The following is a 25,774-nucleotide window of genomic DNA, read 5'->3' as shown; positions in this document are numbered from 1 at the left end:
CATATACGATCTGACTACTCAATCTTCTCAACGTAAAACAAACTCCATCCTCTTTCCTTCCTTCCTTCTTTGCTTTACATCTAAATTGGATTTACATGGTAACATAAACTTACTGATCTGCTCACAATATGCTTGCTATCATTTGCTAACACGATAAACCCAAAACAAAATCTAATGTCCCAACCTACAACCACCACTCTTACCCCATCTTCCTCTTCCTCTTCCTCCTCTTCGTCCTCGCCTTCAGAAAGGAAAAGAAAGATATCTTCCGTAACGACCCCACTTGGTCAAGAATCGATCGAACATACCGTTCAAGTATTGCACCAGATATGTGCTCACGAACATGTGTTTCACGAGTTCTTCGCTGTATTGGACAGGTTGGAGAAACCGCCCGTGAGAGCGACTGAGGGGTTATACTATGACAGGAAGGGGCTGTTCGTCAATCCTCAGACCGGGGTGAGTGTGCTCATGATGATCAAATACAAATGCTCACGCTCAGAGCAGACACTAGCCAAGAGGGAAGATGATATGGAGGTATTGCAGGGGATGTTGAAGAAGATGTGAGTTGACAAACAAGCAAAAAGGAAAAGGAGATCGGAAAGCTGAATGAATTACTTGATGGATATAGTACGAACTATCAAAGAGTCCTGCCGGAAAACCTTATCCCAGAATACTGGCTTGACAAGTAAGTTCAAGTATCTCCCTGGATGGGTACATGCGAAACCTTCACTAAGATTGACATATGTACAACTGTAGGATCGAGCATAATTTCCTCTCAGCACTATCTAATATCCAAATCCACCTGCGTTCCGTCCCGGAACTAGATCATCAAGCAGGTTTGTTCGCCAAACCCATTCCACCTATTCTATCTCATACATCGACGAAGACGAGGAAACGGAAAATACCAAATCATGCTTCTGGTAAACATAAAGGTGACATATCGGTTAGTGGAATAGAATTCATTCTTATCTCTTTTCCATCAGAGATTGATGATCCAGTGGACCTGGGATTTAACGATCAATTGATGTTTGAGGAATGGCATGGTGAGAGGGAAATCACTTGTATAGGTCTGGGTATGGCCAGAGTCATCAACGTGAGTCTAGTCTCCACCTCTCTGTTGCTCGACCATAAAAGACTCTACCTAACACGTCCGAGCTGACATCGGGCTTCCGTGAACGTCAGCATAAATGTAGTGAAAATGTGTGTTGGCGATTCCCAAGGGATAAAATGGATTTCCATACTGGTTTGCAAGATGTAGGATGTCTAATTGGGTACTTCAATAGGAAGAAGAAATTGGTTGTCGGGGAACAGTTATTTGCGTTTTGTTCCAAGAATTTCGGTCAGTACTCCTAGAATCTCTCGATACTGTAATGCCGAGCTGAAATAGTAGTGAGATTGATCCATTAGCTAGAAACGAATGGTCAGTTATTCACGAACCGGATAGGAGTGCTTACAGAGTACCAATTCTGATAAATCAACAATTAATACTTCTTGCTACACTATAGCCGATGTCAAAGTCGAGCGTATCATCCCCCTGGTCCGGATCCATTACTTACACCGCCCTCATCCACCCGTTCCAATGTATCACAAGTTCACACCCCATCCATCACTAATCTTCCTACTCCTACATCGCTCAGCAGTCAACTCCGATGCAAAGAATCAACCAAGGAGGGAACTACCGTCGGCGATCCTGCCACAAAGAAACTTTATGCTGACCCAGATGATAATGAAGATGTGGATGCTCTAAGATCTATCTCAGCGCCGGTTGCAAAACGACCCCGGACTGTATTTTCGCCAGAATCAGATCTTGCAGATGAAAATGAAGACGTCTTCGGGCAGAAAATTTCTATACCTACGGAAGCAGAGGTAGTCCTCGAACAGCCAACACACATTGTATCTCTCGTTGAAGGGTCAGGAATCAAGGGTAGTAGTTGGGATAATCCGATTGAGGTCGACTTCGATGATAAGTTGTCGGATGGTGGAGCTTCACCGGACGTCAGACCGGATGATGGTATAGTAGGTGATGGACGCTTGATAGTCACTGTGGACGACGAAGAAGTTGAAGATGAGATTAAGGATCTGGATTCAGCAGAAGAGGAAGAATACGGGGATGAATTGAATGGACTAGAATCGATCGACGAAGACGAATGGCAAAAGATAGTGAAAAGAAAGCTTCCCAGCTTGGCAACTCATCGGTCCTCTGATACAGTTGTATCGGTAAACCCAATGGTTAGCAATATCGCTATAGAGGAAGAAGAAGAAATCCAAATTGTGAAGATTGTCACCAAAAATCCTACTTTGATTGAAAATGGTAATGGGATTATGGTGATAGAGCGAGATACAGAAGATGAATCCACAGGTAGGTTATAAACGTGCAATTGACTGGGAATATAAGCGATACTGATCCACTATGCCCCTTCAGAATCTATATTCCGTAAAATACCTGCTTTTGTCAGGCCTCCTCCTCCTCCGAATAACTTGACTCATCTCAAAGTGACAGGAAAAGAGGTCGAGAAGTGTAGACGAGAGATCAGGAAAGTGAACTATCATTGGAAAAGACTCGAGACGGTAGTGAGAGGATTCAACAAGGATGATGAGAGGTATAAAAGGGATAACATGAGATGGAAAAGGTAACTTTCAGCCACTTAACATGTTCATTTATGTGTTCATTGTTTTACGTGAATTGTCGTGACTGATATATGCTCTTTTTCAGATACCTCACCTCTGGGAGTTGAAGCGAAACCTTCGATCGTATCTGAGTTCGCCCAACATGCTATTATCTCGAGCTGGATTGGTACGATTGATATGTTGTGGAAATGTACATTGCTATATGTTACATGCTGGGATGTCGATGCATGGAATATCATTTCATCTGTTATCCATGTTGAGATATATGTAGTATACTGTATCACCTGATTTACAAGTGGTAGTTCTACTCAATAATGTATATGTGACCCATCAACTTGAATTGATGCACATTCATGAACGCAAGATGCAATCAATGCACAAACAAAGGGAATCGTGGTTGGCAAGTGCCACATGTAAGATGGACGACCGGCGTTATTCGGTAATTTCGATTGACGAAAGTCGACGAACGGTATCAAATCTGGTCCACTGTGTCTAACTGGTCCAATTTCGAGGTTTTTCGTTTGCATGGTGAATTAAAGGTTTATTCATCCTTCAATAGATAATCAACCTTCGTTTGACGCCAACCCAACCTCATCCATCCATCAAGTGAGTACGTTCGAGCCCATATCGCTAGGCCTATAGGCAGGAAACAGGAAAAAAGAGAGAAGAAGAAAGGCTCGGAACAATGAATGTTTGATATGGGGTATAGGAGACAATAGAAAGGAATTGCTGTTCGGACGGATTGTAGAACCATCGAGTTGAGAAGTGCATATCAGTGAGAACATATACTGATACTGTCCATGTTGAGTAGGACCTCAAGAAAAACGACTTGTCCAAGTCAACCAAAAATAGATATTCAATATGTGAGTTGTAGCACCAGTGTTATGCGCTCAGTTCAAAGGGGATGGTTTACTGATGTTGTATTGCATTGTAGGGCTCACTCTAACGTTTGGTTCTCCCGGTGAGTTGGTGGTTTTATCATGGAAGATCAAAATGGACTGGAGAGTGGAGAATCAGTAAACATGGGATACCAGTGAGAAGTGTATGATAGAAAGGAACAGGATTGAGATATCTACAATAGTGAAGGAAGCCCAGTCGAGAGATGAGGATCTCGATAAGGAACAATGGACGGAGCAAGGGCTTGAAAGATCTAGATCAAGTACGAGAAGCAAAGATTGAATGATCGATCTTGGAGAATTGGATTGGAATTGGATTCATGAAGAACCGTTTGACTGACTATCTCCTTCACGAAATATAGACCCAGAAACTACGGTAAAGGTTCTCGACAATGTCGAGTCTGTGCTCACCAAGCTGGACTCATCAGGTGAGTTGGGTTGATTTATATGCAAAATAGTGGTAGAGCTAATTATAATATTCTTGATCGCAGAAAATGGTACGTTTGACGATCCATAGCGAGACTATCCGACAAGGAAAGATATTGAGGAGAATGGATTTGGAACTGACTTTGTTGGTGTTTGCGATCAAATAGGGGTCTTGACATGTGCAGACAATGTTTCCGAGAGAAGGTGAGTTTAGTTCGCCTGGAACAAGGTATTCAATGAATCGACGTATATTGATGTTTCATCGATTACATAGTCCAAGCAAATCGGTTTCGTCAAGGTCAGTATCACTGATAGCTCAATCTCCCTGTGTCACCAATGGTATACTGACTTATTCATAACTTCGCAGAACAACTAAGATGGATTGTTACCCATATTAGCTGAACGAGGAACTGGGAAGATGGATGGAAGGATGGTTGCTTTTCATAGGGGGATTTGTATCCATGACGTGATGGCATTGCTATTTTCTGATTGCATTTTCTACATGTGTCTGTGTCTGCTTTGTCTGTCCTCCGTTGCGGATTGCATGCTGAGACATACTTTGTATGGAGGATGCCACTGATCGTGAGGTGGAACTTTAAATCGGCGTTTTATGAGTGGACGAGTACCCCCCAAAATGCCACATGGCCCCATCAGTTTACGAGATATCGCTGTCCTCCAAATTATTCATGTTCGACGATAATCAGCTCAACCTTTTTGACTTTTCCATAATCGATAGAGAAATCATCACAATATCTTGAAATAGCATTGCAAGTTGTACTCTCTTGTACTAGTATCGCATCTCAGTTCGACTCGACTTGTCTTCGAATTTCGGATAGATCAAGTCCTGTAAAACCAAAACCAAAAGAAAAAAAAGGAATTTCGTAAAAACCTCGAAGAAGAGTTTAAGCGGAAATTTCATGTTAGTCCTCATTTCACCCTCATCCAACTCATAGGTGAGACACCGTCATGCATGCATATCTACATTCGCTGATATCTTATCCTCATGGTAATCTCTTGTCATCCTGCACTATCAAAATGAAACAACCATAATTATCCATACTTCCCATTGTCAATTGAACGATACTTCCTAAATTCGCTATATATGACCCAATAACAGAATTTTCAAAATACAAAATACCAATCAACCTCCTTTCAAAGTCGACCCAAAAGAAACGTCATCCAATTCCAATATCGTTTTTTAGGATTATCAAGATACCAAATGTGTGTCGGTTTTACATGATAAGAGTGCAATGCTGATAGTGAAACTGGTCGATTTCTGTTGTAGCTTTGTTAATCCGAGATAGCCCAGATATAGAAAGAAATGACTACCGATACCACCTCTCTCAGTCCTACCGCCCCTACGACAAGGCTCAATGTCGCTGCTACTCAATCTGATCCAGAGTTGAACAAGTTGGATGCGGTCAATGGGAAATTACCAAATGGGAAATTACCAAATGGGCATGATGCTTTAGATCTTGCTGATTCGGTGAGTCGCAAATGAAGAAAGTTTCATTGTGGATGGCTAATTTCCCCTACAGGCCCAACACGCTGATAAGCTCGAAGCTAAGAGACTGGAGCATGAACGACAAAGACATGCTCAACGGGCTAGGTTCGAACAGCAAATGCAGGAACTCGAAGCTTCTCAACTTGCTGAAGAACGTCAATTGCTCAATGGCAATACCCCCGCTGGCGAAGCTGCATCTGCACCCACCACTCCTCCCGGTAGATTACCTCACGGTACCACCGCTTCTGTTCCCGACAACAAAGAAGCCCCAGCTCCTATCGGTCCACCAGGAAGAGAAAGAGAAGGTCTCAACGGCGCGAAGAGCATGCCCGGAAGCAGAAGAACAAGCACTTACGGAGGTACTTTCGGGATGGAGAAATTGAGCTTGAGCGTCATGGCTGATGCAGGAAGAAGAGATTGGACGGAAGATGATGATGTTGATGCCGAGGGTGCTCAAAGTGGGTACAGCTTCTCACATTGCGAAAATTCGTTAGCTGATTGTATGATCAGGTTCCGTCAAATACCTTCAAATGGGTGATGATGATCCTTTCCCTGGTATTCCCAAGTCAGACAACAAGGTAAGTTACCATTTCCTACATCTGCTCGACGAAATCTCCTGACCTGACACTAGCGACTTTCCACCGCTTCTGCTGCCCTTGATCTCGCTCCATTATCGCAAACACCACCTCGTGCATTCGGTTCTCGACCTTTCGAAACTTCTTTAAAGACCTCTGAATGGCCCCAATTCTCTGCTGTTCCAGCTACAGCCAACACCACCACTGCTAGAGGAATGACCTCGCCCCTCCCAGGACAAGGTCTCATGAGTGATGATGGTCGAGATCCTATACTTGGAAGCAGAAAGACCTCCCCCACCGGAATGGCAGATTCCATTGCCAGTCTTCCTGCCATGCCCAGCAAATCCGTCCCAGCTACTCCTTTCGGCTTCAACAGTATTAGCGGTGCCAAGCGAGCTCCTGGTCCACAAGAGAACGCTGGTGAAGGATTGAGTCATGCTCAAAGAGGTTTCTCTAACCCTGATTTGGCGAGAGCTTTCGGTAAAGTTGGTGGAGGTTTCTCCATGAACGAAGCTGGAAGAGTGAGTAACTCTGTCCCATGAAATAATCTTGATTTATGTTGACATCTTTGTCTTAATCAGCCCTATGACGCCTACAATGCGTTCCCTCCTTCTGGTGGATTCAACCCTCAGACCGCGTACGACCCTTACGGCTTTGACGACGATGGTTATGGTTCCGGAGCACTCTACCCAGGTGGATCTATCGGTCTGAAGAACAAGCGAGCTGATCAAGATAGAGAGTGTGAGTGACCGAATCTGCTGGATCGTGTCCAATGCTGATTCTGAATCCATTAGTCAACCGATTCACCGGTGTTCGAATCGAAGACATCCAGGGAGAGCTTCTTCCACTCTGTAAAGATCAACATGGATGTAGATACTTGCAGAAGAAACTTGAAGACGGTGATCCGAAACATAGAGATATGATCTTCAACGAGACATACGGTCACTTCCCCGAACTCATGACTGATCCCTTCGGTAACTACCTCTGTCAAAAATTGCTTGAATACTCTACGGAAGAACAACGATCTGCCATCATCGACTCGGTAGCCAATGACCTCGTTGGTATCTCACTCAACATGCATGGTACCAGAGCGGTCCAGAAGATGGTCGATTTCCTCGCTCAACCTAGACAAGCCAAACAGATCAGAACTTTGATCATGGCTTTGAGTCTGAACGTCGTAGCGTTGATCAAGGATTTGAACGGTAACCACGTAAGTCTAAGCATTGTTGTTAGTAGATGACATGATACTAATGGTTTGAGCAGGTCATCCAAAAATGCCTCAACAAGCTTATTCCCGAAGACAACCAATTCATCTACAATGCCATTGCTGCCAACCTGATCGAAGTTGCAACCCATCGACACGGTTGTTGTGTGCTTCAACGATCGATCGACCACGCCTCACCAGCACAAAGAATGCAACTAGTCACTGAGATCATCTTCAACTCGCTCTACTTGGTACAAGATCCTTTCGGGAACTACGTTATCCAATACATCCTGGATCTCAACGATGCTAGATTCTCTGAACCATTGATCAGAACTTTTATCGGTAATGTCTGTTCGTTATCTGTACAAAAGTAAGTCTGAGTTTTGTCTGTAGAATTGGTCCCGCAAATCAAGGAACAATGGGTTGACCATCTGAATCCTCCTAAGGTTCTCCTCCAATGTCGTCGAGAAATGTGTTCGAGTGGCCGATCCAGAAGTTCGAAAAGGATTAGTAGGAGAATGTCTGAACCGATCTCGTCTTGAAAAGTTACTCAGAGACAGCTACGGAAACTATGTCATCCAAACTATCTTGGATTACTGTGATATCGGACAAAGAATGCTCGTGCGTTTAACTGTTGAAGCATATCCTACCATTCAATGATCATGTATTGATGGCCAATCTTCAATAGCTTGTCGAACTCATCCGACCCATTCTCCCATCTATCCGAAACACTCCTTATGGTAAACGAATCCAATCCAAACTTGCTCGAGAAGACGCCTCCTTCAGCCCTTACGGCCAAGGTAATGGTTACGGTGGTAACGGTGGTGGCGGTGGTGGTGGACGAGGGTACGGACGAGGTGGTTATCATGGATCCAACCGGGGACACATCGGTCGACCTCAATTACAACATGTTAACGCTTTGACCGATATCTACGGCGGCGGTGGGCCCTTCATGCAATACGGTGGAGGACACATGCATCCTGGACAAGCGCATTTCCACGGTGGTGAAAGAGGAGGACCTGGTGGACCACCTCCACCTCAAATGGGACCCACTCATACTGGAATGAGCTACCATGCTCCTGGACCCGATGGTCAACCATGGTTACATCTTCGAGGACCTACCGGTGGACCCGCACCTAACTGGCACCTCCAAGATGGACCTGGTGGACACCCTCACCCCCACGGTCCTCATCCTGGTATGCAAGGGCAACAACCTCCCTCAGCTGAAACCAACGGCGCGGAAGTGATCCTTCCTGAAGAAGGCCTTGTTGGAGGTGCAGGTGTACCAGCTGGAAATTGGCAAGATCAACAAGGTCAACCATTTGTTCCTTATCACAACGCTCCTCCAATGATGTAAAGTGATCCTGTCACACGACTGAAGGACTTTTCTACATAGATATCGAATGTTTTTCTTCTATCTGCATATATCTTCTTTTTTACTTTTCGAAAGGGCTTTATCACATTTCTATATTTTCAGACTTTCTCTCGTTTGATCTGACTTGATCTGATTTGATAAATATGTTGTTTTTAAAGACCTATCTTATTTCTTTTATATTGTATATTCATAAAATACAACTTATAACCCTGCATAATTGGAAATCGAAACGAAGTAATAATTGTTCTGCCTTTGTTTTTTAGTAATTTATTTGGTTTTGACTTATATAGACACTTATCTACTGTGGATTCCCATTGCCTCAAGAATCGACTTACATATAGAGAGGAAGGAGGAAGTAGTTTGTTGTTTGTCAATGTAAAAAAGGAAATAGATCGAATGATTGATTGGTTGGTTTGTTGGTTGGTGAATTGTGGAAGATCTGTTGAAAAAGTTCTCTTTATCCTAGACAATATGAAATCACTTTTATTTGTCTTATCGACAAACTTGTAGTAGATATTGGAATTGGTTGGATTCATGAAATCTGTATGCATTTGGATGTGTATAAGAGTGACTGATGACGTCGATTGATCTGTTCGGTCTTGCACAAGCAAGCATAGTAGCATTCATTGTGAACTGTATGAGGTGCTGTGTATCTGTCGCCGAATATGTACATGAAGCTATTTATAACATATACAATGTACAATCGTCACAGATATGTAATTCTACTGTATATAAATGTTTACACATGGTGGTCAACTATGATGACATACAACATACTGTACAGCGTGTGACGTCCGAATTGTTTGTATGTGAATTACTGCGCAGCTGAAACTGATGGGTACCGTACACTTCTGTCCACCATTGTCGACTCAATTGAGTCTTTCACCCCACAACATCTTACACAATCTATCTTGAGTATCCTGATACCTTGCCAACATATCTTGAGTCTTCCTAATCATCGCTTCCGTGACCTTGGGATTGGCCAATTGAGCATTGAACAATTCTTGCTGATTGATCACGATCTGTTGACTGTTCAGAAACGCTTGAAGGAGTGGAGTTGCATTTGACATCGGGATCGAAGTTGAGGTAATTGGATATTGTTCTTCTGAAATATTCGAGAAAAGATCGAAGGCATCTCGAAGTGGGCTAATCTTTGTACTGTTAGATTCAGGTAAGTGAGAATTCTGAGTCGTACTGGGAGGAGAAGTCTGATGGAATGAGAGAGATGATCGAGTAAGGTCGCATTTCTTGCTGTCATCTTCTTGAACAGCGGGTTTGGATGACTGTTCATTGGCTTGCTTGTGAATCGAATCCAAATTCGTAGTCTCAGCTTTACTGGCTTTCGGCTTCTGCTGGTCTGAATTCGCCATGGTAAATTCATCCGAAGGGAGCTTGCGCTTGACTGGACTACTGAGTTGCTTCATCGGGTGCATCGAGGGCAGGGAAGGCTGTATTGCAGGTGGTTTGCCTGCTGAACATATGTCATTACTGATCAATTTTCCAGTCACTCGTGTGGCTTTGTGAGGGAGAATCACTTGTGTCGTTCGAGCTGAATCACCTGCGACTTTCTTGTACGCAGGTAGGCGTGGCGATCTTCGCTTGACTTCCATTTGACTTTCAGTTTTCGACCTTACAAAAGCTGGTTTCGTCTCGTCGTCTGAATCTTCAGGCTCATATTCCGAATCACTGCCCGAGTCTGCTCGTTTGCCTTGCTGGTGATAGGTGGGATACTTGCAATCACTATTGGATATAGCGGATGTATGTGAACTATTAGTCAGCAAAAGCCAGTACCGTACATCTGCAAGACAAAGCAGGGAAAATATACCTACCAAAGATTCTCAGCTATGATTACGGTGAATCTTGTCAGCCTCGAAGCGTTAACGGGACACTTCCGATACTGTATCAGGCACAGGATCACTCACCAATGTAGTCGCTATAGAAAGCAGTGAGTTGCTGTCCACGGTTAATGAACTTTTCTTCGACCCTATCTATAGGGAGACATGTAAATCCGATGTTAGGTAAAGAACCATCTGGCAAGTAATCAAGTGTCTCCGTTTCCAACTCCCAATACACGTTAGGCTCGCAAGAGTGCTGTAATTGTATAGTGTATATTTCAAGTCAGCTCAAGATTGTTGGTGATCTCAACAGAAGGTAAAGCTCTGTGAGTTACCCACATTGATAGTTCTTGCTGGACCCAGACCTATCAGAGTGATTTCTCTCCCATCGACTTCATGCTCAAATGTCAAACCTTCTTCAGATCCAGCTTCGGGAATGTCGTCGATCTCCTCAGGGAAGGAGAAGACGACGAAATGTAAGTCCTTTAGATGAAGGGCTTTGGTGGCGAGGGCATTTTGCTGTATAGACCAATTTGACCCTCGATTTCAGGACAGGATTGAAGATGTAGAGAGCCAATCGATAAAAATGAAAGGAAGCTCTTCTCGATCCTGAATCTCAAAGCATCAGTATGTCTGATGCCTGATAACAATCGTCTGGGACTACAGCAATGGTACACTGACAATTTCAGCCAATGCTCGGGTACGATGTTATCTTTCTTCTTGAGTTGGGTCTCGGTACTGTTCAGCCAGATTGACCAGTCAGCCGTTTCCTGGTAGCACTGGTTGAAATGATCGGAAGCGACACGGACATCTCCCTGATACATTGCGATATCAAGCCTTGATCTCGTGTACGATTATACTGTGCACAGAAATCTTATCAGCCATCGCGATACATGATCCCATGCTGATATGCTGATACATAACCTGCTATCGCTTGGCAAAACAAGTGCACATACCTTTACTAGAAACGGCTTGATGATTTCCTCAAAGTCCAACTCAACTCTCAGACTAGCTTTGATGGGTGATACCTTCAAACCATCCTTCTCCGCTATGACCTCCTGCAAAACTTGCTCAAACGCACAGAGTTGATGAAGTACTTGAAGAGCTGGATCTTCAGGTAGGTAAGGAGCGAATTTGCTTGGAGGCGGACCTCGGATGGATGGACCGTAGAGCTGAGTTTCTTGGCTAGATTCACCCTCCAATTCGTCGTCTGAGACTCCTACCTCCCTTGATCGTTTGATCGCTTCTAAAACTCCCCTATTCGTCTGACCTGCAAGAGTTTAAGATGAGTCAACCAGCATGTTGCAGAACGCGGCGGCGTAAGGCTGCATACGTACAGTGAGCTACCTCCCTCTCTTTCACTAATGTTGCCATTGCGCCTATATGAGTCGAAGGTGGACAATGAAGTGGATAGGTGACTTATCGTACGTCTCATAGAATGAGGATTAGGAGGAAGAAAGGAGAAGGAAGACAGGGGAAATGAGGAAGGAAGATGAATGTAAGTGCTGTGCCTAATGATGTGAACCTTCAAAGTTTGAGGGCACGGACCTATACTTGCGGCATCACAGACCTCATGCAGAAATAGCCTCCCTCTTTGAACAAGTGGGTACAGACTCAATTGACTGCACTTTAGTAGTCATATACATGAGACTCATATAAATCTGCGACCAAACTTCAAACGTAGATGAAACCAATACAGGGTACACGAGAAGAGATGAGAAGTTGATCAGGAGGCAGATTCTTGTACAGACCGGTGATTTACTTCAGCTGTACTTCATCAGCTTATATCAGCCCCTTCGCAATTCTTGTGCAAGCCCACTAGTGAATGCTTAATAAGCATTTGAAGTACCCCATTTAGTCATGTAATGGCCTTGTGAGACCCCGACCGTGCAATCATGGAGTGCGATTCATTCAACTTCTTTCCATCAGCAGTTTTGGGGCCTTTAGGGGATTAACCATCATATGCATGCTATAATGGACTATCTTGATACTCCCACATATTCAGAATAGCTGGACATAAAACACACACATACAGATACAGATGACTCGCAAGACCTCTGATGTTGATACTAGACTACATCCCATGTCAATTCATAGCTCGGGATAAACTCACAGGTAATCACTTTTTGTCTTTCATAATTTCCAAGTTCATCTGGCAACATGACTTTTCAGCAGTTTTTGACGTAACATATCAGCTCAGCTTGTCCACAATGATACGAAAATCCGAGTATGCTTCGCAAAGCTTACCTTTACATGTATCTGTTGAGTCAAATTCTACGAGCACGATCTTTCCGGCTTCCGCCACTTCGACTGCTCTTGGTAGCTTGTTGCCCAAGAGGAGCTGGGACCATAGTATTTCGATAGGCTGTGACGGGATTTGGAGTCTTTGATCTGGAAGTGGATACCGGTGTCCATGGGAGGGAAGTTAGGTTCGAAGTGGCCCTATCTAGCTCATCATATCTCTTGTCTTGAGTGTCTCCAGCCAAATTTGATGTCGCGGCGCTAAGCCCTATGATACGTTCTTCTGGATCGGCATCGGTAAATCCCCAAGGGAGGGATGTTGGAGTGTCACCAACGTGCTGGGGAGAAGTATGGAAGTGTGCCATGTCCTTGGGTTTCCCTTCAGGTAATCCGGTCGGTGGAACGTGAGAAGATTTGAGATTCTTGGGACGGTAAGGGAGGAAAGTTGGAGGTGAAATCTCGTCCGAGTATGCGTTAACCTCAGGAGTGCGAGGTGATCCTTTTGCTCTATCTTTTTCCAAGTAACCACATTCAGTGGAAGCTCTGATAGTCGATTCAGCTCCATAAATTGTCGCGTCGGAATTTTCTGATATTGACATATTCTCCGTACTATTTCGCTTGAGCGGTTTCTCAGTGAGGTCGGACGGTCCCGCCTTCATTCTAGAAAGTGTAGTCGATTTCTTTTTCGTATATCGTTTTTTCTTGTTACTCTTCTTATCGGTGTAATCTGGCGAGGAATCATGTTCGGATGAACTACTGGAATAATCATGGTCTTCCTTGTCTCCCCATCGGCAGGTACTATCGATTTAACAAATCAGGTCAGAAATTTGAATAAGCATGCACATGGGAGATAGACTTACCAAAAGTGTTTAGCTTTATACCTCAGCCGTCAGCTGTGACTGCATGTATAAGGAAGGCGGCCGAGGGGAAGCTTACCAAAGAATTCACTATAATAAGCTAAGATCTCTTCTCCTGGTCTGATCGATGAGGTTTGCACGAACTCGAACTCCTGCGTGGCTATGCCACCATCAGCTGCATCGATAAGCTTGTATAGCTCATTATCCGGCATATCCCAATCAACGTTGCAGATGCAAGCGTGCTGAAGTATCAGTGCAGCGATGCATCAGCCTCTTTTGCATCATATGAGAGGCAGGGAGCAAGTAGACCAGACTTACATTGACAGACCGACCGAAACCTAAATTCATCATCACCGTTACTTTCCCATGCCTTAGTCGTTTGAAACACAGCCCGGGATGAAACCCCTTCTCCTCCGCGTCTTTTATATCTTGTATTTCAGAAGTAGGAAGTGTCAAAATAAGGTATTCAATACCTGTCATGTCCATCTTGCCGAACTGTAATGCACTTTTGTCCTTTCGACCTTTCGATCTCTTCTTGGCTGTGACCTTAGTAGTGGTCGTGTGCCTTCTGAAAAGTCCAACTTGATTATCAGGGAGGTTTCGACAAGTACGGAGCTCAATTTGTCGATTCAGGAGTGCGTTGATGAAATTGTCTTGAATCCTGAATGGATTAATTTCAGCCGTGAATGAAGATATGTCAGAGTCAACAGGGTTGTTCTCCATGCTAAGCCAGCGTTCTGTACTCACAATGTCAACAGTCTCTCGTCGATCATATTGTCTTCAGCCTTTCTCTGAGAGTCGGTGCTACCATCGAACAGCATCAGCGATATTATCATGCAATCACAGAAGACCGTGAGCTTACATCTTCTCAAGCAATCCTACCAAATAGTGGATATTATCCTCCTTCTCAATACCTTTCTATCTCACCGTCAGACCCAGTTAACCCAATCAGTATGACCCCATTGTACAATGTTCAAGAAGGTGAACTCAACGGACAGACTCAAAGAAACTTACAATCCCTTTAAGCTCCCTCTTCACTCCCTTCACCGAGCTTCTGTCGATCTTCTCCCGAAAACTAGAGCGCATAGCGGGTCGCTTCGTCCCATGAAAGGCTGCCAACGCTTGGTGGAAGAGTTGTTCAAATGCGCAGATTTGATGCGCCAAAGCCAAGTCAGCCGAGAACTCGAGATCTTTACTCTCGGCTCTGTTTCGCGCTCTTGCTGATGCCTTGAAGACAGATAGTGATTCGGCGAAGGTGGCAAATTCTTGTGATGCGGACGGAGGGCTGTCTGAAGGTAAGGTTTCTGGAAGACTGCCAATTCCAGAAGAATGGGGGAGGCTTTCGACTCCTGAGGATAGAGAGTGGAAAGATGATAGAGTATCTATGTGGTCAGGATTTGATTTGGCTTTTAATTTTGATTTTGACATGTTAGCGGGGATATTTGAGAATATTGCCGTTGGGATTGTAGAATAGAAGAGAAGAGAAAGAAGGAGACAAACCGAATAAAAGATAAGAAATGCATCTCAAAGTGCAGCACTTCCACCTCATAGCAGCAGGTATATGTCACTGAATTGATTGACTACGCACGGACCATCCATGACGTTCCACATTCGCCAATTAGATGACATGTAAATAGAAGACAGTGCGCAGGCATCGCAGAATCGAACTTGAGAGCTAATTTGAGTATCTGCGATCAAAACTCCATCGCCATACATACAACCAAATTATTGCGGTAAGGGCGGAATGTCGACTTTATTACTAGAATGACATCGAGAAGATCGTTATTTACTACATCTCAACCGACGCTCTTTCGATACTAGAATTACATTCTTTTTACTAAAATGACATTGCTTGATATGGATCACATATATATATAACCAAAGTTTTCAGTACAGAATCTCGCCGCCAACTAGATCATCGATTGAAGATTGAGCTGGGGATTGCTTCGTCTGCTTCGAAGGTTTCCCCTTCTCTAATGGGAGAAAGCAGAGATCTGCTCATAGCATCTTGAAGCTAGAGAGAAAGACCTGATTGATGGCTAATGAGTTTGGCTTTATGATGAGTGAGTATGCATGATAGAGAGGATTCGAGCATCGCTCTCAATAGGGAAAAGCACTTTTGATTCACTCTTTGGAATGGCTGACATGTTTTGGCATTTAAGATGTCAATATAGTAAAAAGAAGATGTGGCTGTCATTGTAGTAAATAACGACCTTCTCGATGTCATTCTAGTAACAACGTCGCGGAATGTCTATCTCTTAGTACAGCAGCTTAGTTGTACGCTCGAAGAATCTGGCACGAATTACAGTATGTTTCTGCCACCGTGACCGCCATCGACCAAATGCTGTTGGTAACATTTTGATGTGCAAACCCAAGTTCCAAAGTGGCAACGATCCATGACACAGTAAGTTAAATGGTGAATTGACGAGACGCTCTATAGTGCAAAATCCCACAAGATCCCATCCTACGCCATGACAACTCCTTTACAGGCGCAGAAAACCTACAAAAGTCGAATCTCGATCTGCGAACATACTCCCCGGTTGTTTCATTCACTGCTGTAGATAGGTATCATCAGCCCAGCTCATCATAGCCAGATCAGACACTTACCGAGCTACACATGGAAGAACTAGCCTTATTTCCACTTCCAACTCCTTCCTCATCAATAATTATATCTTCCAGATCCACTACAGATATCCCCGAAGCATCTCGATCCCGAGCGCAGTGCTTACCCTTCCCTTTGTCTTTCCGCCTTAATCGATCTATTAATATTCTCTGCTTGACTCTACATCTCTCAATTTCCTTACGATCCTCGCTAATTTTCTCTCTGGAATCCATCAATTCCGAGACGATTGTGATCAAGCGATCTTCATGAGTCTCCGGTAGGTGCATGTGTTTGTCCAATCTTGTATCCAGCCGAGTAAGTTGATCGTATATCTCCATTTTCGTAGGGTTCGTAGTGACATTGTCACCGAGAATTTCTATAGTTTCACCATCATCAATGGCAAATACATCAGCCTCTTCTTGTCGTTGAGCACTGGTTCTACCCCAAGTCCCAGGAATATCATCTTCCTCCGTATCACTATCGACTCTCTGCAGTGGTTTCTTCTTCTTCTTTTGGGTTGATGATCTTGTCTGTCTTGCAGAAGAGCTTTCTCTGGGTGTCATGGTGGTAACATATTCTACTTCATCGTCATCTTCCTCTTCCTGTGTAGTCCCCTTCTTTCTCTTCTTCTTTTGCCGCTTAAGAGAATCCTTTCCGTTTTCAGATAAAGCGTGATCTCTGTCCCAATCTGAATAGCTGGGTGTTCGACAGTGGCGGGCAGGTGAGAGTCGGGAGGATCCTTCAAAGTGAATATTATTTAGATCCATCGAGTCGGCCCTTGAGGCTGGATACTCGATAGGTGTATCAGCACGATACTGATGGGTTGACGGCCCAGGGAAGGCAGCATGATTTGCTTCTGTGGATGTGTGAAGCCATGTGCAGCTGCATATGCTTTAACAGGGGAGATTTGCGAGTCAGCAAACTTAGAGGACAGAGTCAAGTCGTAAATTAGGCTTACCAATCTAGTCGAGCTATTTCATCAGATAATCCATCATGTCGTCAATGACCTATCTACTGAGGAAAGCTATAATCACCAGTACTCACCAAATTCATCACCATAGTATCCAAAAATTTCCATCCCAGGCTTCAACGTTCTCCTCGGAATTTCCACCAATTTCGAACTCATTCTACCAATCTTATAATCACTTTCGAACTTCAATGCGTTGGCGCCAAACAGCCATTCGATCGATTTATTCTGGCAGTGATGCTACCCAGTATGACCGATCGATACATATGTCAATGCTCAGGGGTGACTTTACCTGATTTGATCGACTGAAGAGCGAGACTTACATTGATCACCCTCGCCATGCCTAAGCCCATCAGAACATAATTCTTCCCTTCCTTCTCTCCCGGTTTCTTATGCTTATAATCAAAGGTCAGATCATCCAGAAAACCATGCTCTTCGGGTTTCTTGATCTTCCGAGGAAAGGCAAAAAGTTCGAATCGAATTCCATCCATATTGGGTGTTTTCCCTTTCCTCGTCAGGACATCGATACGAGATGGTGGTTCTGCGGGCTTGACGAAGAGTCCAACTTGCCCTGGAACTTCTTTGGATTCGCGAAGATGGAGGAAAGGGTTTCGCAAAGCTGCGATAAAGTTATCCCTAATGCTGTAAATTAAGCACAGCTCATATCAGTATAGTGTACAGCGTATCGAACAGTCATTGGGAAAGGCAAACTTAGGGTCTATGACACTCACCGATCAAGGTAATCTTCAGGTATGATATTATCCTTGGCAACTTTTTGGGAATGTGTTCTGACGATCTTTGTGTCAGCCGAATTCCAGCATGTTGTGGGATCACCCACATCCTCTCGATGATCCCTTCTAAGCCACCAATCTCATCATTTCTTCTCGCTTGTCTCTACCACATAGCCACCAGTATCAAGTCAGTCCAAACCATCCATCCTCGCATCCTGATATGTTGAAAACCGAATACAGTTTGAACTCACCCCTGTATCAGAATTATCAAACATTTCTGGCCTATCGAACTTGAATATCTTCGATCCCCTTACAGGTGCGATCTTCAGCCCATCCAACCCTGCGAAGAACTCCATCAAGACATGTTCGAAAGCGCATAACTGATGTAAAACGATCAGAGTGTCTTTCTCGTTCTTGGTGAGTAGAATTCCGCTGTCTGTGGGTGTGAGGGTGGGCGAATCTGGTGAGAATAGGTCATCTAATCGTGCTTGTTCTTCTTCTTCCTCGTCGTCGTCTTGATCGGGTGAAAGTGATCTAGGCGGTGGTCTAGAAGCTGAATTTGCTGTGCGACTGCTCTTCCGAGCTCTGAATGGCATGATGAGATATAGCGATGGATCAATATCAACGAGACAAGTCGGATCTGGGAGAGGATATACACGAAGATACTACTGTGATATCCAAGGAGAGTTGAAAGAAGGAAGACACATTGTTTGAGCGTGTTGGACATGAACAATCATCATCCTCATCATTGCTTGGGTTCAGGGAAATGTCCTTCCTTTGTTGCACGTTGATCCACAACGTCGATATCAGTGCATGTGCGTCAAAGGTACAAAGTGGGGGGGAAGGACGATCAGAGTGGGGGGAATGCGGATCAGAATCAAGGATATCAATGAGGATGTTGACTGACCTATGCCTGGCAATCATGTGTCAGATCCAATGGATTATTATGGTTATCACAATATCGCTCGAGAAACGAGGTGACTCGACTCGCGACTGCTTTCGTGTTGTTACATGCACGTAACAGTACCATACCTCGCCACTCACACCAAATCTTTCTCTTTCTCTTTCTCTTCAACCATGTACTATACCCCTTCACCTCTCCCACGACCTGTGTACTCCATTCGTATTCTCTCGACTGCCCAACACCTTTCACATTCAAACACATTCAGTAGTACTTGACCATACAACCCAATATGCCACAAGGGTATGTCCAAGAATGGGCGTCGGATCACGAGGCGATACGATCAGAAACTACCAACGGGATCATCCGACCTTTCAAACTCAAGAACGAAGCGGACCATAACCTCTACAGGTATTTACTCATGGGTAAGGGAGCGCGGGAAGTGCCTCGAGTTCAGGTACCGGAGGATATCGCTTGGCATATAGCTAGAATCCTGGAGGGGACGGACAGAGAGGTGACGTTGGCAGGGACGTTTCAGATCGTAGGTGTATATCACCCAAACGCGACGACTTTGAAATTCGTAGACATTGACACCGTGGATCTTCATCCTCTTTAGTCGTTTGAAAAGACTTCAGCTTTCCTGGCTGAACTCGCTTTTATCGGACAATATGTTCCCACCTGGTTCAGACTCTATTACCAAGATGACGAATTAGAGATATCATCAATATCACAGAACCTTCACCGGATTTTCTCCCTGCTCACTGAGGCGACAACAAATCTCCGGGATGAGAAACAACTTCGTGGGGTATACGCAGAAATATTCCATCTTGTCTTCTATGAGAATGAGGAAACCAAATCGTTTGATATCAGGTAAGTTTGCGAGGTCCATTTCCATCAACTTGATTGATCCAGCTCCCGATCTGATCTAGTGCAACTCATGCTCTTCAATCTCCAGCTCAAATGTCAAAACGAGTTTTCGGATCGTAAATGAATTGCATCTCTGGCCTCTGGCTCTACGTGAAACCGACTTGCAGATTGGTTTCGCACCGGTTGCGCTTCGTATAAGTAAAAATCACTATAGTGAACCTGTCAATCTTAGTACGGCCGTATACGCTTTGTCAAGGGATATCCTCGTAAACTCAAACGATGGTGACTATGATTCTAAGATCCAATAGGGAGTGGGAAAGGAGCTGATATGTTTGGGTAATAATTAGATCTGTTCGGATCATGGTTTCCATACGTGTTAGTACACCTCAACACCGGTACATCTGATTTTAACAACACTCGATTGGAGAACGATACTTCCATCTTACTCGCTTTGAAGCTATACCATGCCTTGTACTCACAAGCTATACAAACCGACCCAGTAGATTGCCAGCTTCATGTCAGGGAGACAAGATATGTCTTTGGGATTAGGGTTCTGGCAGATTGGGTAGAGGTGGTCATGGGCTTCTTGACCGGCGGGAAGGTGGTGAGTGTGATGTGATACATCGACCAACCGCCTTAAAATGACAAATCACGTATCTTCTACTCACAGCTCGTCGTACCGATCTTCGCTTCTCCCATATCCATTCCTTCCAAGTACTTACAGTTCGTCAATATCTTACTCAACATCAAAGATGAAAGGGATATTCGGAAGTCGATAATCGAAAATTGGTTATGGTGCTCGAGCGGGAGGTCATCTGAAGAACTCTTACTAAGACTTGCCCGATATAGATCTTCAGCTTCGACCGCTCTTCAGGGTTACTTCAATTCACCAGGACCATCATCTCGAACACCAACCGAATCGCCTGAAGAGATTGATAAGAAGAAACGAATCAACAAGTGGTTAGAGGATATTCATGATCATCGGCATTCTCTTGAGAGAGGTTACCTCCTTAGCTTGTGACTGGAAGTCTGCTTGTTCATCATTCTGCTTAATTCCATTTGTGTTTCTTGGGTGCTGCTTTGTGTCGTATATGACCGTTCTTTGACATAGATATATTGCAATTCATTTCGTATCATGGACATACCATATCATCATCAGAGATAGTTGTAGTTGTTGTCCATTCATTCCTGTATTCCATGTATGTGACCTGTACTCCGACTCGGTGGATACTTCTAAGGTAATCTCCATTGACCGTAAAGCATACTAAGATGAGATTGATCCTATCAGCCCAAGTCTTAAAAAATCACCAACACCCAGTTCACTCACTCAAAACAAGCCATGATTGTCCATTTCCTATTCTCAGCCTCTGGGAAAACCAAACTCCTAGGTCCATAAAATACCTCATCATCCACTTCTTCCTGTTTCCTTGGTAGACAATGCAAGAACCTCCAGTCTTCTTTCGCACCGGCATCGTTGACCATCTTATTGGTGATTTGATATCCCTCGAAAGCTTTTAGACGTTCAACCTTTTCTTGTTCTTGACCCATTGAGATCCAGGTATCGGTGACTACGACGTCGGCGTTCACAAGGGCTTCGGAGGGAGTGTTGGTGAGTTTCACGAGGGATTGCGTACCTGCTTCGATCCTGTGCACGAGGAAGGTGTTAGCGGGCGTCATGACAGGTAAGAAATGAATGGAGTAGGTGAAATGGGGCAAATGAGATGGTTCTATCACAATGAAGCATGTCATTTTAAAGATCATGAAGAAAGCTTTCACTTACACCCTCGCCCAAACTCTCTCATCAACCTTATCATAACCCTTTGGCGCAGCCAAACTGAATTCCATACCTAATCTAGGGAGGGTGACCAACAACTCGTTCGAGATGTTATTACTATCCCCTACCCAGGCCACTTTCTTGCCTTTGAGAGTCTTGAGTGGGTCAACAGTAGATTGGAAGTACTTCAAGATGGAGGTATGAGTTCCCTCACCCTCGGCTGCCTTTTCAGGTGGGTTGGGTGCCGGGGCGTAATGTTCGTGTAACGCCATGATGTCGGCGAGGATCTGAGTGGGGTGGTACAAGTCTGAGAGAGCGTTGATTATTGGTACGGGTGAGTATTTGGCAAGTGTCTATACAAGTGGATTGTCATGGGTATCAGTGATATATCACCCGAATGACATTCGATGTTTGGGTGAGAAAAAGAAAAACCCACCTCAACCTCATGATGTCCTCCTACTCTGGCCATGATACCATCCACCATACTACCTACAACCCTAGCAGTATCCTCCAATGTCTCATTCACACCTAATTGGATATCATCTTTACCTAAGAACATGGGGTGTCCACCTAGTGCTTGAACAGAAGTTTCAGAAGCGACTCGAGTCCTGGTTGATCGTTTACTGAAGATCATAGCGATTGTCCTCTTGTCCAAACTCGAGATGAGAGCTTTCGGAGATCGATGCTTGCTGACATACTTCATAGCCAATGCATTCTGGATCAGTGTCTTGATCTGGGCTGGTGAGAGGTCTGCGAGAGTGAGGAGATGAGGTGGAGGAGTCGAGTTTCGGAAAAGGGTGTTATCGGGTTGGGCTCGTCGGGGAGCTCGTCGAGCCGCATGAGCAGCTGGTCGAGCGAGGGATGACATCTTGTACGGTAGGTGTAAGTAGTGTGCACGAGTGAGGGGCAGAAAGAGATTCGTAAAGGAATCAAGGGAGATGCAAGTGTTAAAATCGTTATCTATATGCGAGGAGTCGGACTCGATTTTGGGACGAATTCCGAGTCGTGAGTTTGTCCAGGCACGATCATATGCTACATTCGTGGCAATTTAGAGAACAAGACTTGCAGCGTCCAGTGCTGGTTCCTTTGCCTCTTGGCCGGTGTGAAACTATGGTGCTGATCCCCCGGATAGTAGTAGGATTGAGCTGAACGACTGAATGAGTTCCAAAAGTGTACAGTATCAGTAGATAGCGTCGATAGCGACAAGGTTCGATCAAATCAACTTAACTCGTCAAACAAACACTTGTCAATGACAATATACTAGTTTTGAAACGTTGGACCCCGTGTTTCGCGCCGAATTGGTTCCAGTTCCATTTTTGATGGCGGTGTCCTAAGCTACCTCAAGGTCTTGCGTTCGATGAAGAAAAGGAGTACGAACTGCCTGTCGACAAACATTTCAGAGTGATTTCTTCCTCTTGTCATAAGCATCGGATATTCCTGACCATCCAACATTTCAGCCTTTGATACTGAACAATATTCTATTGTTGATGAAACATTCCCAAGTCTCCCAGACTGCGCTGTATGTGTCATCTACCAGCTGAGTGAAAAGGTGCCATTTTCTCCTTCAATCTTGGACGTATATATATATATATAAGTCACTCCCCTGGCTATAGATACAACTCGAACGTACCACTAACAAAACATTCGTCACTTGCTCAACACAAATAAGTGTACATATACGTAAGATACAACTGCCAAACCTCACTGCCTAAATCATCTCCCATTCGGAAGTTGAAGATCGACTGCTCGAAACTAGATTCGTCATGCAGACCACACATACTTGTTGCTCTCCCGCCACCCCAGCCATCACCCTCCCCAAACCCACAGCGGAATCCACAATCGAATCAAAATCCACCACTGCCTCTCTGCACCATTCAGGTCCGCCAAGAAATCCTAATGATTTTATTCCGTTGAAAGAGCAGCACCTTCGTCATGAGCTGAAGCTGTTCAAAGGGGCCATTCGCGCCATCAAGACAGACACGTGGCAATCTTGGATTCAATGCAAGAACCGACATGATCTAGGGCACTTGGCGTACGAGTCGAAAGAGCGGCCTGCAGAAGCATTGGTTCGCCTGAAACGATCGAGACGTAGGCTGGCCAAAGAAATGAAGTGTGCCAAGAATCAGAGGTTGACGAAGGAGACTTGCATTGCTGTTCATAATTCTGAAAGCATCACTTCGGCTCTCCTCGAAGATTCAACAGCGAAAAGTGCTTCTGGCATACTCACTACAACTAGCGATTTTGCCATCGCTTTCTCCCCTGATGCTGGCGCCACCACAACTCCCATCACCACTTCAGCTTCCACCACCACCCTTCAACCGGAAAGTGCCACAGACACCATCGATTATCTTGCCTGCTCTTACTCCGCTCTTGTGTCTCCACAAAAGCACCTCAAATGGTTTTTCGATGGTACATGCTCGTGGGACGAGGACAAAGCCACCATCATGTCCTTCGAGTTGAGTCCAGTGAATGAATCCGTTCATCTCTTCACTGAATCCGAGCTCAACAAAGTACTGGAAACTTGGTTCTCTGCCAACAATCATACCTGGTATAAAGCTTGGGGCCTTAAGCTTGACAGAATGAATCGAGTAGTAACTGGTCGTACTGCTGTACATGACCCGTGGGCGGTCAAAAATTCTCCCTATGTACTCTCGGTCAATCTTCAAGAGGATATACCTTCAGCTCGATACCAGCTGACCCTAAGGAAAGTCCCGAAGTACCTTCCCTTTACGAACATGGACACCATTGCTCTCTTCATCGGCAAAACAAGGTACTCGATCAACGACCTGGAAAAACTTGTCTATAACATGGTAAATGAATTTAGGAAGAGGGAACCGGCAATTGGAGGTTGTGTGGACAATTTTCAGCTGGTAAGAAGTGGTGAATGGTTGCTATGCGATCCAACGAATCCTATTCTGGCAAGTTACCTTATCACGGTTCCTATACTCAAAGGCCATTTTTTCGACTTTGCCTATGTGCTCAGCTCATCCCATCAAACCCGCCAGCCCAACGCTCCTAACACTGGAACCAATGGAAAATGGATGGACAATTATCCAGAATCGGAGAAGGAAAGGGGTAAATCCGAGGAGAAGGTAGAAGGTGGTTCGAGTAACCAGTTCGCCCATACCCAGGTAGGTTGGATTGAGTCGTTCGAAGAATGGGTGGCCACTTGTATCCATGGGGTCATCATGGCCCTTGAGCTCCGACGATACGACAAAATGTTCTCGTTCCCCGAACCACTCATGGACAACGCTTGGGTTTCGGCTCAAGTAATCACCATTTGAGATATCCAGAAGTGTGTGCGCGCTACATGGGAATACTGGGTATATGTCACGGTTTATTCTTTTGTGAATGTCGTTCTCTTCTTCATATGGATCATGTACATGTCTCGATACCTTTTTGGTCCATACTATAGGATCCTATCCAGCTGCCCCCACATTGTTCACTGTTTCGATTTATCGTGCTAGATTTGACTTGACAGTGCGATTTGAGTGGGATGTCGGTCTGAGAATGCCTGCCTTATACCATGTATGCTACTTTATCCTGTTGTACCAAGATCATCGGCATCCCGGACCAAGCCGTATCCTCATTACTGATGGCCAAGAAAATGCGTCTGCCCGTCACCGGCATCTCATCGGTGGGAGAAATGTTCACAGCTCCTTTCTTTAGCACTCTAAGAGCCTTTGAACAGAAACCAAAAGCAGCCTTTGTATGGTAAAGGACTACTCTACAGTAGACTGAGGTTTCACGTCAAGGGGAGCATCCGCCACAGCTCTTGGGCATGATATAGAGAAAGATTGTGAGACAGGATTCGCTTGCTGACGCTACCACAGTTCCCAAGAAATGCACGCTTTCAGTAATCAGGCATCTCTAACACCTCATTCCCACAGAGAATTAGCCTGTTAGACAATCGATCCTCTGAGGGACTGCGCCACAGTCATCTCCACATTACGATCATTGCGATTTGTCGACTCCATGTCTTACTGATACATATAATATAGTATATACCCGGCTACCGTATTGATAAAGCAGGAAACTGGTCAGCAATTCGGTGTCACCAACGGGGTGCTAGAGTCGACGCATAAAGCATCCGATCATTAGAGCTTTGGATAGAAGTGCTGTAATTCGGGCTGAAAGAGCTCTATATATTCAAAATAAACTTTGGCTGCCGAGAATCCCTAAAATTTTGTCAAAAATTGGTCTCCTTTAGCTCAGTGGTTAGAGTTTTGTGCTTATGAGGTTGCCTGTTTTCACAAATGTCGGCAGTTCAAACCTGTCAAGGAGAATAACCCCTTTTTGTGTTCCTTTTTGTGTTCCTCTTTTTGTTCTGCCACTCGTTATCTACGATGTTCGTCGAAATCCTTTGTGAAAACTTTCCCTATTCGTCGCAG

At 44.6% G+C, this 25,774-nt stretch overlaps 9 protein-coding genes and 1 non-coding gene across 10 annotated transcripts; 6 read left to right on the top strand and 4 right to left on the bottom strand.

Annotated features, from left to right (window-relative positions):
• Positions 1–174: 174 nt before the first annotated feature.
• Positions 175–2,634, top strand: L199_000489 (uncharacterized protein; the record flags this gene model as incomplete). Its single annotated transcript, XM_064886255.1, has 8 exons — positions 175–456; positions 505–560; positions 629–685; positions 757–1,093; positions 1,183–1,339; positions 1,408–1,420; positions 1,506–2,359; positions 2,423–2,634. 8 exons carry the CDS (start codon positions 175–177, stop codon positions 2,632–2,634), a joined length of 1,968 nt encoding a protein of 655 aa, XP_064742327.1.
• Positions 2,635–3,512: 878 nt separating this feature from the next.
• L199_000488 (40S ribosomal protein S29) lies at positions 3,513–4,326 on the top strand (the record flags this gene model as incomplete). Its single annotated transcript, XM_064886254.1, has 5 exons — positions 3,513–3,589; positions 3,887–3,952; positions 4,118–4,154; positions 4,225–4,248; positions 4,318–4,326. The coding sequence occupies 5 exons, from the start codon at positions 3,513–3,515 to the stop codon at positions 4,324–4,326; spliced, it is 213 nt and encodes a 70-aa protein (XP_064742326.1).
• A 945-nt stretch (positions 4,327–5,271) lies between these two features.
• On the top strand, positions 5,272–8,590 carry L199_000487 (uncharacterized protein; the record flags this gene model as incomplete). Its single annotated transcript, XM_064886253.1, has 9 exons — positions 5,272–5,436; positions 5,489–5,912; positions 5,965–6,032; positions 6,086–6,550; positions 6,611–6,770; positions 6,824–7,239; positions 7,293–7,603; positions 7,680–7,854; positions 7,922–8,590. The coding sequence occupies 9 exons, from the start codon at positions 5,272–5,274 to the stop codon at positions 8,588–8,590; spliced, it is 2,853 nt and encodes a 950-aa protein (XP_064742325.1).
• An 887-nt stretch (positions 8,591–9,477) lies between these two features.
• L199_000486 (uncharacterized protein) lies at positions 9,478–11,817 on the bottom strand (the record flags this gene model as incomplete). Its single annotated transcript, XM_064886252.1, has 8 exons — positions 9,478–10,375; positions 10,438–10,450; positions 10,531–10,699; positions 10,783–10,940; positions 10,997–11,052; positions 11,125–11,258; positions 11,400–11,713; positions 11,781–11,817. 8 exons carry the CDS (start codon positions 11,815–11,817, stop codon positions 9,478–9,480), a joined length of 1,779 nt encoding a protein of 592 aa, XP_064742324.1.
• Positions 11,818–12,710: 893 nt separating this feature from the next.
• Positions 12,711–14,969, bottom strand: L199_000485 (uncharacterized protein; the record flags this gene model as incomplete). The annotated part of the gene is made up of 7 exons (XM_064886251.1): positions 12,711–13,482; positions 13,545–13,557; positions 13,621–13,783; positions 13,860–14,202; positions 14,289–14,345; positions 14,404–14,459; positions 14,556–14,969. 7 exons carry the CDS (start codon positions 14,967–14,969, stop codon positions 12,711–12,713), a joined length of 1,818 nt encoding a protein of 605 aa, XP_064742323.1.
• Positions 14,970–16,090: 1,121 nt separating this feature from the next.
• On the bottom strand, positions 16,091–18,437 carry L199_000484 (uncharacterized protein; the record flags this gene model as incomplete). Its single annotated transcript, XM_064886250.1, has 8 exons — positions 16,091–16,096; positions 16,149–17,034; positions 17,102–17,114; positions 17,188–17,350; positions 17,434–17,752; positions 17,842–17,898; positions 17,949–18,004; positions 18,093–18,437. The coding sequence occupies 8 exons, from the start codon at positions 18,435–18,437 to the stop codon at positions 16,091–16,093; spliced, it is 1,845 nt and encodes a 614-aa protein (XP_064742322.1).
• Positions 18,438–19,034: 597 nt separating this feature from the next.
• Positions 19,035–20,630, top strand: L199_000483 (uncharacterized protein; the record flags this gene model as incomplete). The annotated part of the gene is made up of 5 exons (XM_064886249.1): positions 19,035–19,283; positions 19,359–19,612; positions 19,698–19,891; positions 19,957–20,213; positions 20,280–20,630. The coding sequence occupies 5 exons, from the start codon at positions 19,035–19,037 to the stop codon at positions 20,628–20,630; spliced, it is 1,305 nt and encodes a 434-aa protein (XP_064742321.1).
• A 302-nt stretch (positions 20,631–20,932) lies between these two features.
• On the bottom strand, positions 20,933–22,251 carry L199_000482 (uncharacterized protein; the record flags this gene model as incomplete). The annotated part of the gene is made up of 3 exons (XM_064886248.1): positions 20,933–21,254; positions 21,390–21,736; positions 21,820–22,251. The coding sequence occupies 3 exons, from the start codon at positions 22,249–22,251 to the stop codon at positions 20,933–20,935; spliced, it is 1,101 nt and encodes a 366-aa protein (XP_064742320.1).
• An 895-nt stretch (positions 22,252–23,146) lies between these two features.
• L199_000481 (uncharacterized protein) lies at positions 23,147–24,667 on the top strand (the record flags this gene model as incomplete). Its single annotated transcript, XM_064886247.1, has 1 exon — positions 23,147–24,667. The coding sequence occupies one exon, from the start codon at positions 23,147–23,149 to the stop codon at positions 24,665–24,667; it is 1,521 nt and encodes a 506-aa protein (XP_064742319.1).
• A 916-nt stretch (positions 24,668–25,583) lies between these two features.
• L199_000480 lies at positions 25,584–25,669 on the top strand. The gene has a single exon. It is a non-coding gene; the product is annotated as a tRNA-Ile (tRNA).
• Positions 25,670–25,774: the final 105 nt, after the last annotated feature.

The sequence above is a fragment of the Kwoniella botswanensis genome, chromosome 1 (assembly GCF_036426115.1).
Source record: "Kwoniella botswanensis chromosome 1, complete sequence".
Classification (NCBI taxonomy): Eukaryota; Fungi; Basidiomycota; class Tremellomycetes; order Tremellales; family Cryptococcaceae; genus Kwoniella; species Kwoniella botswanensis.
Note: the sequence above shows the minus strand (reverse complement) of the source record. Positions and strands in the feature narration are given on the sequence as shown.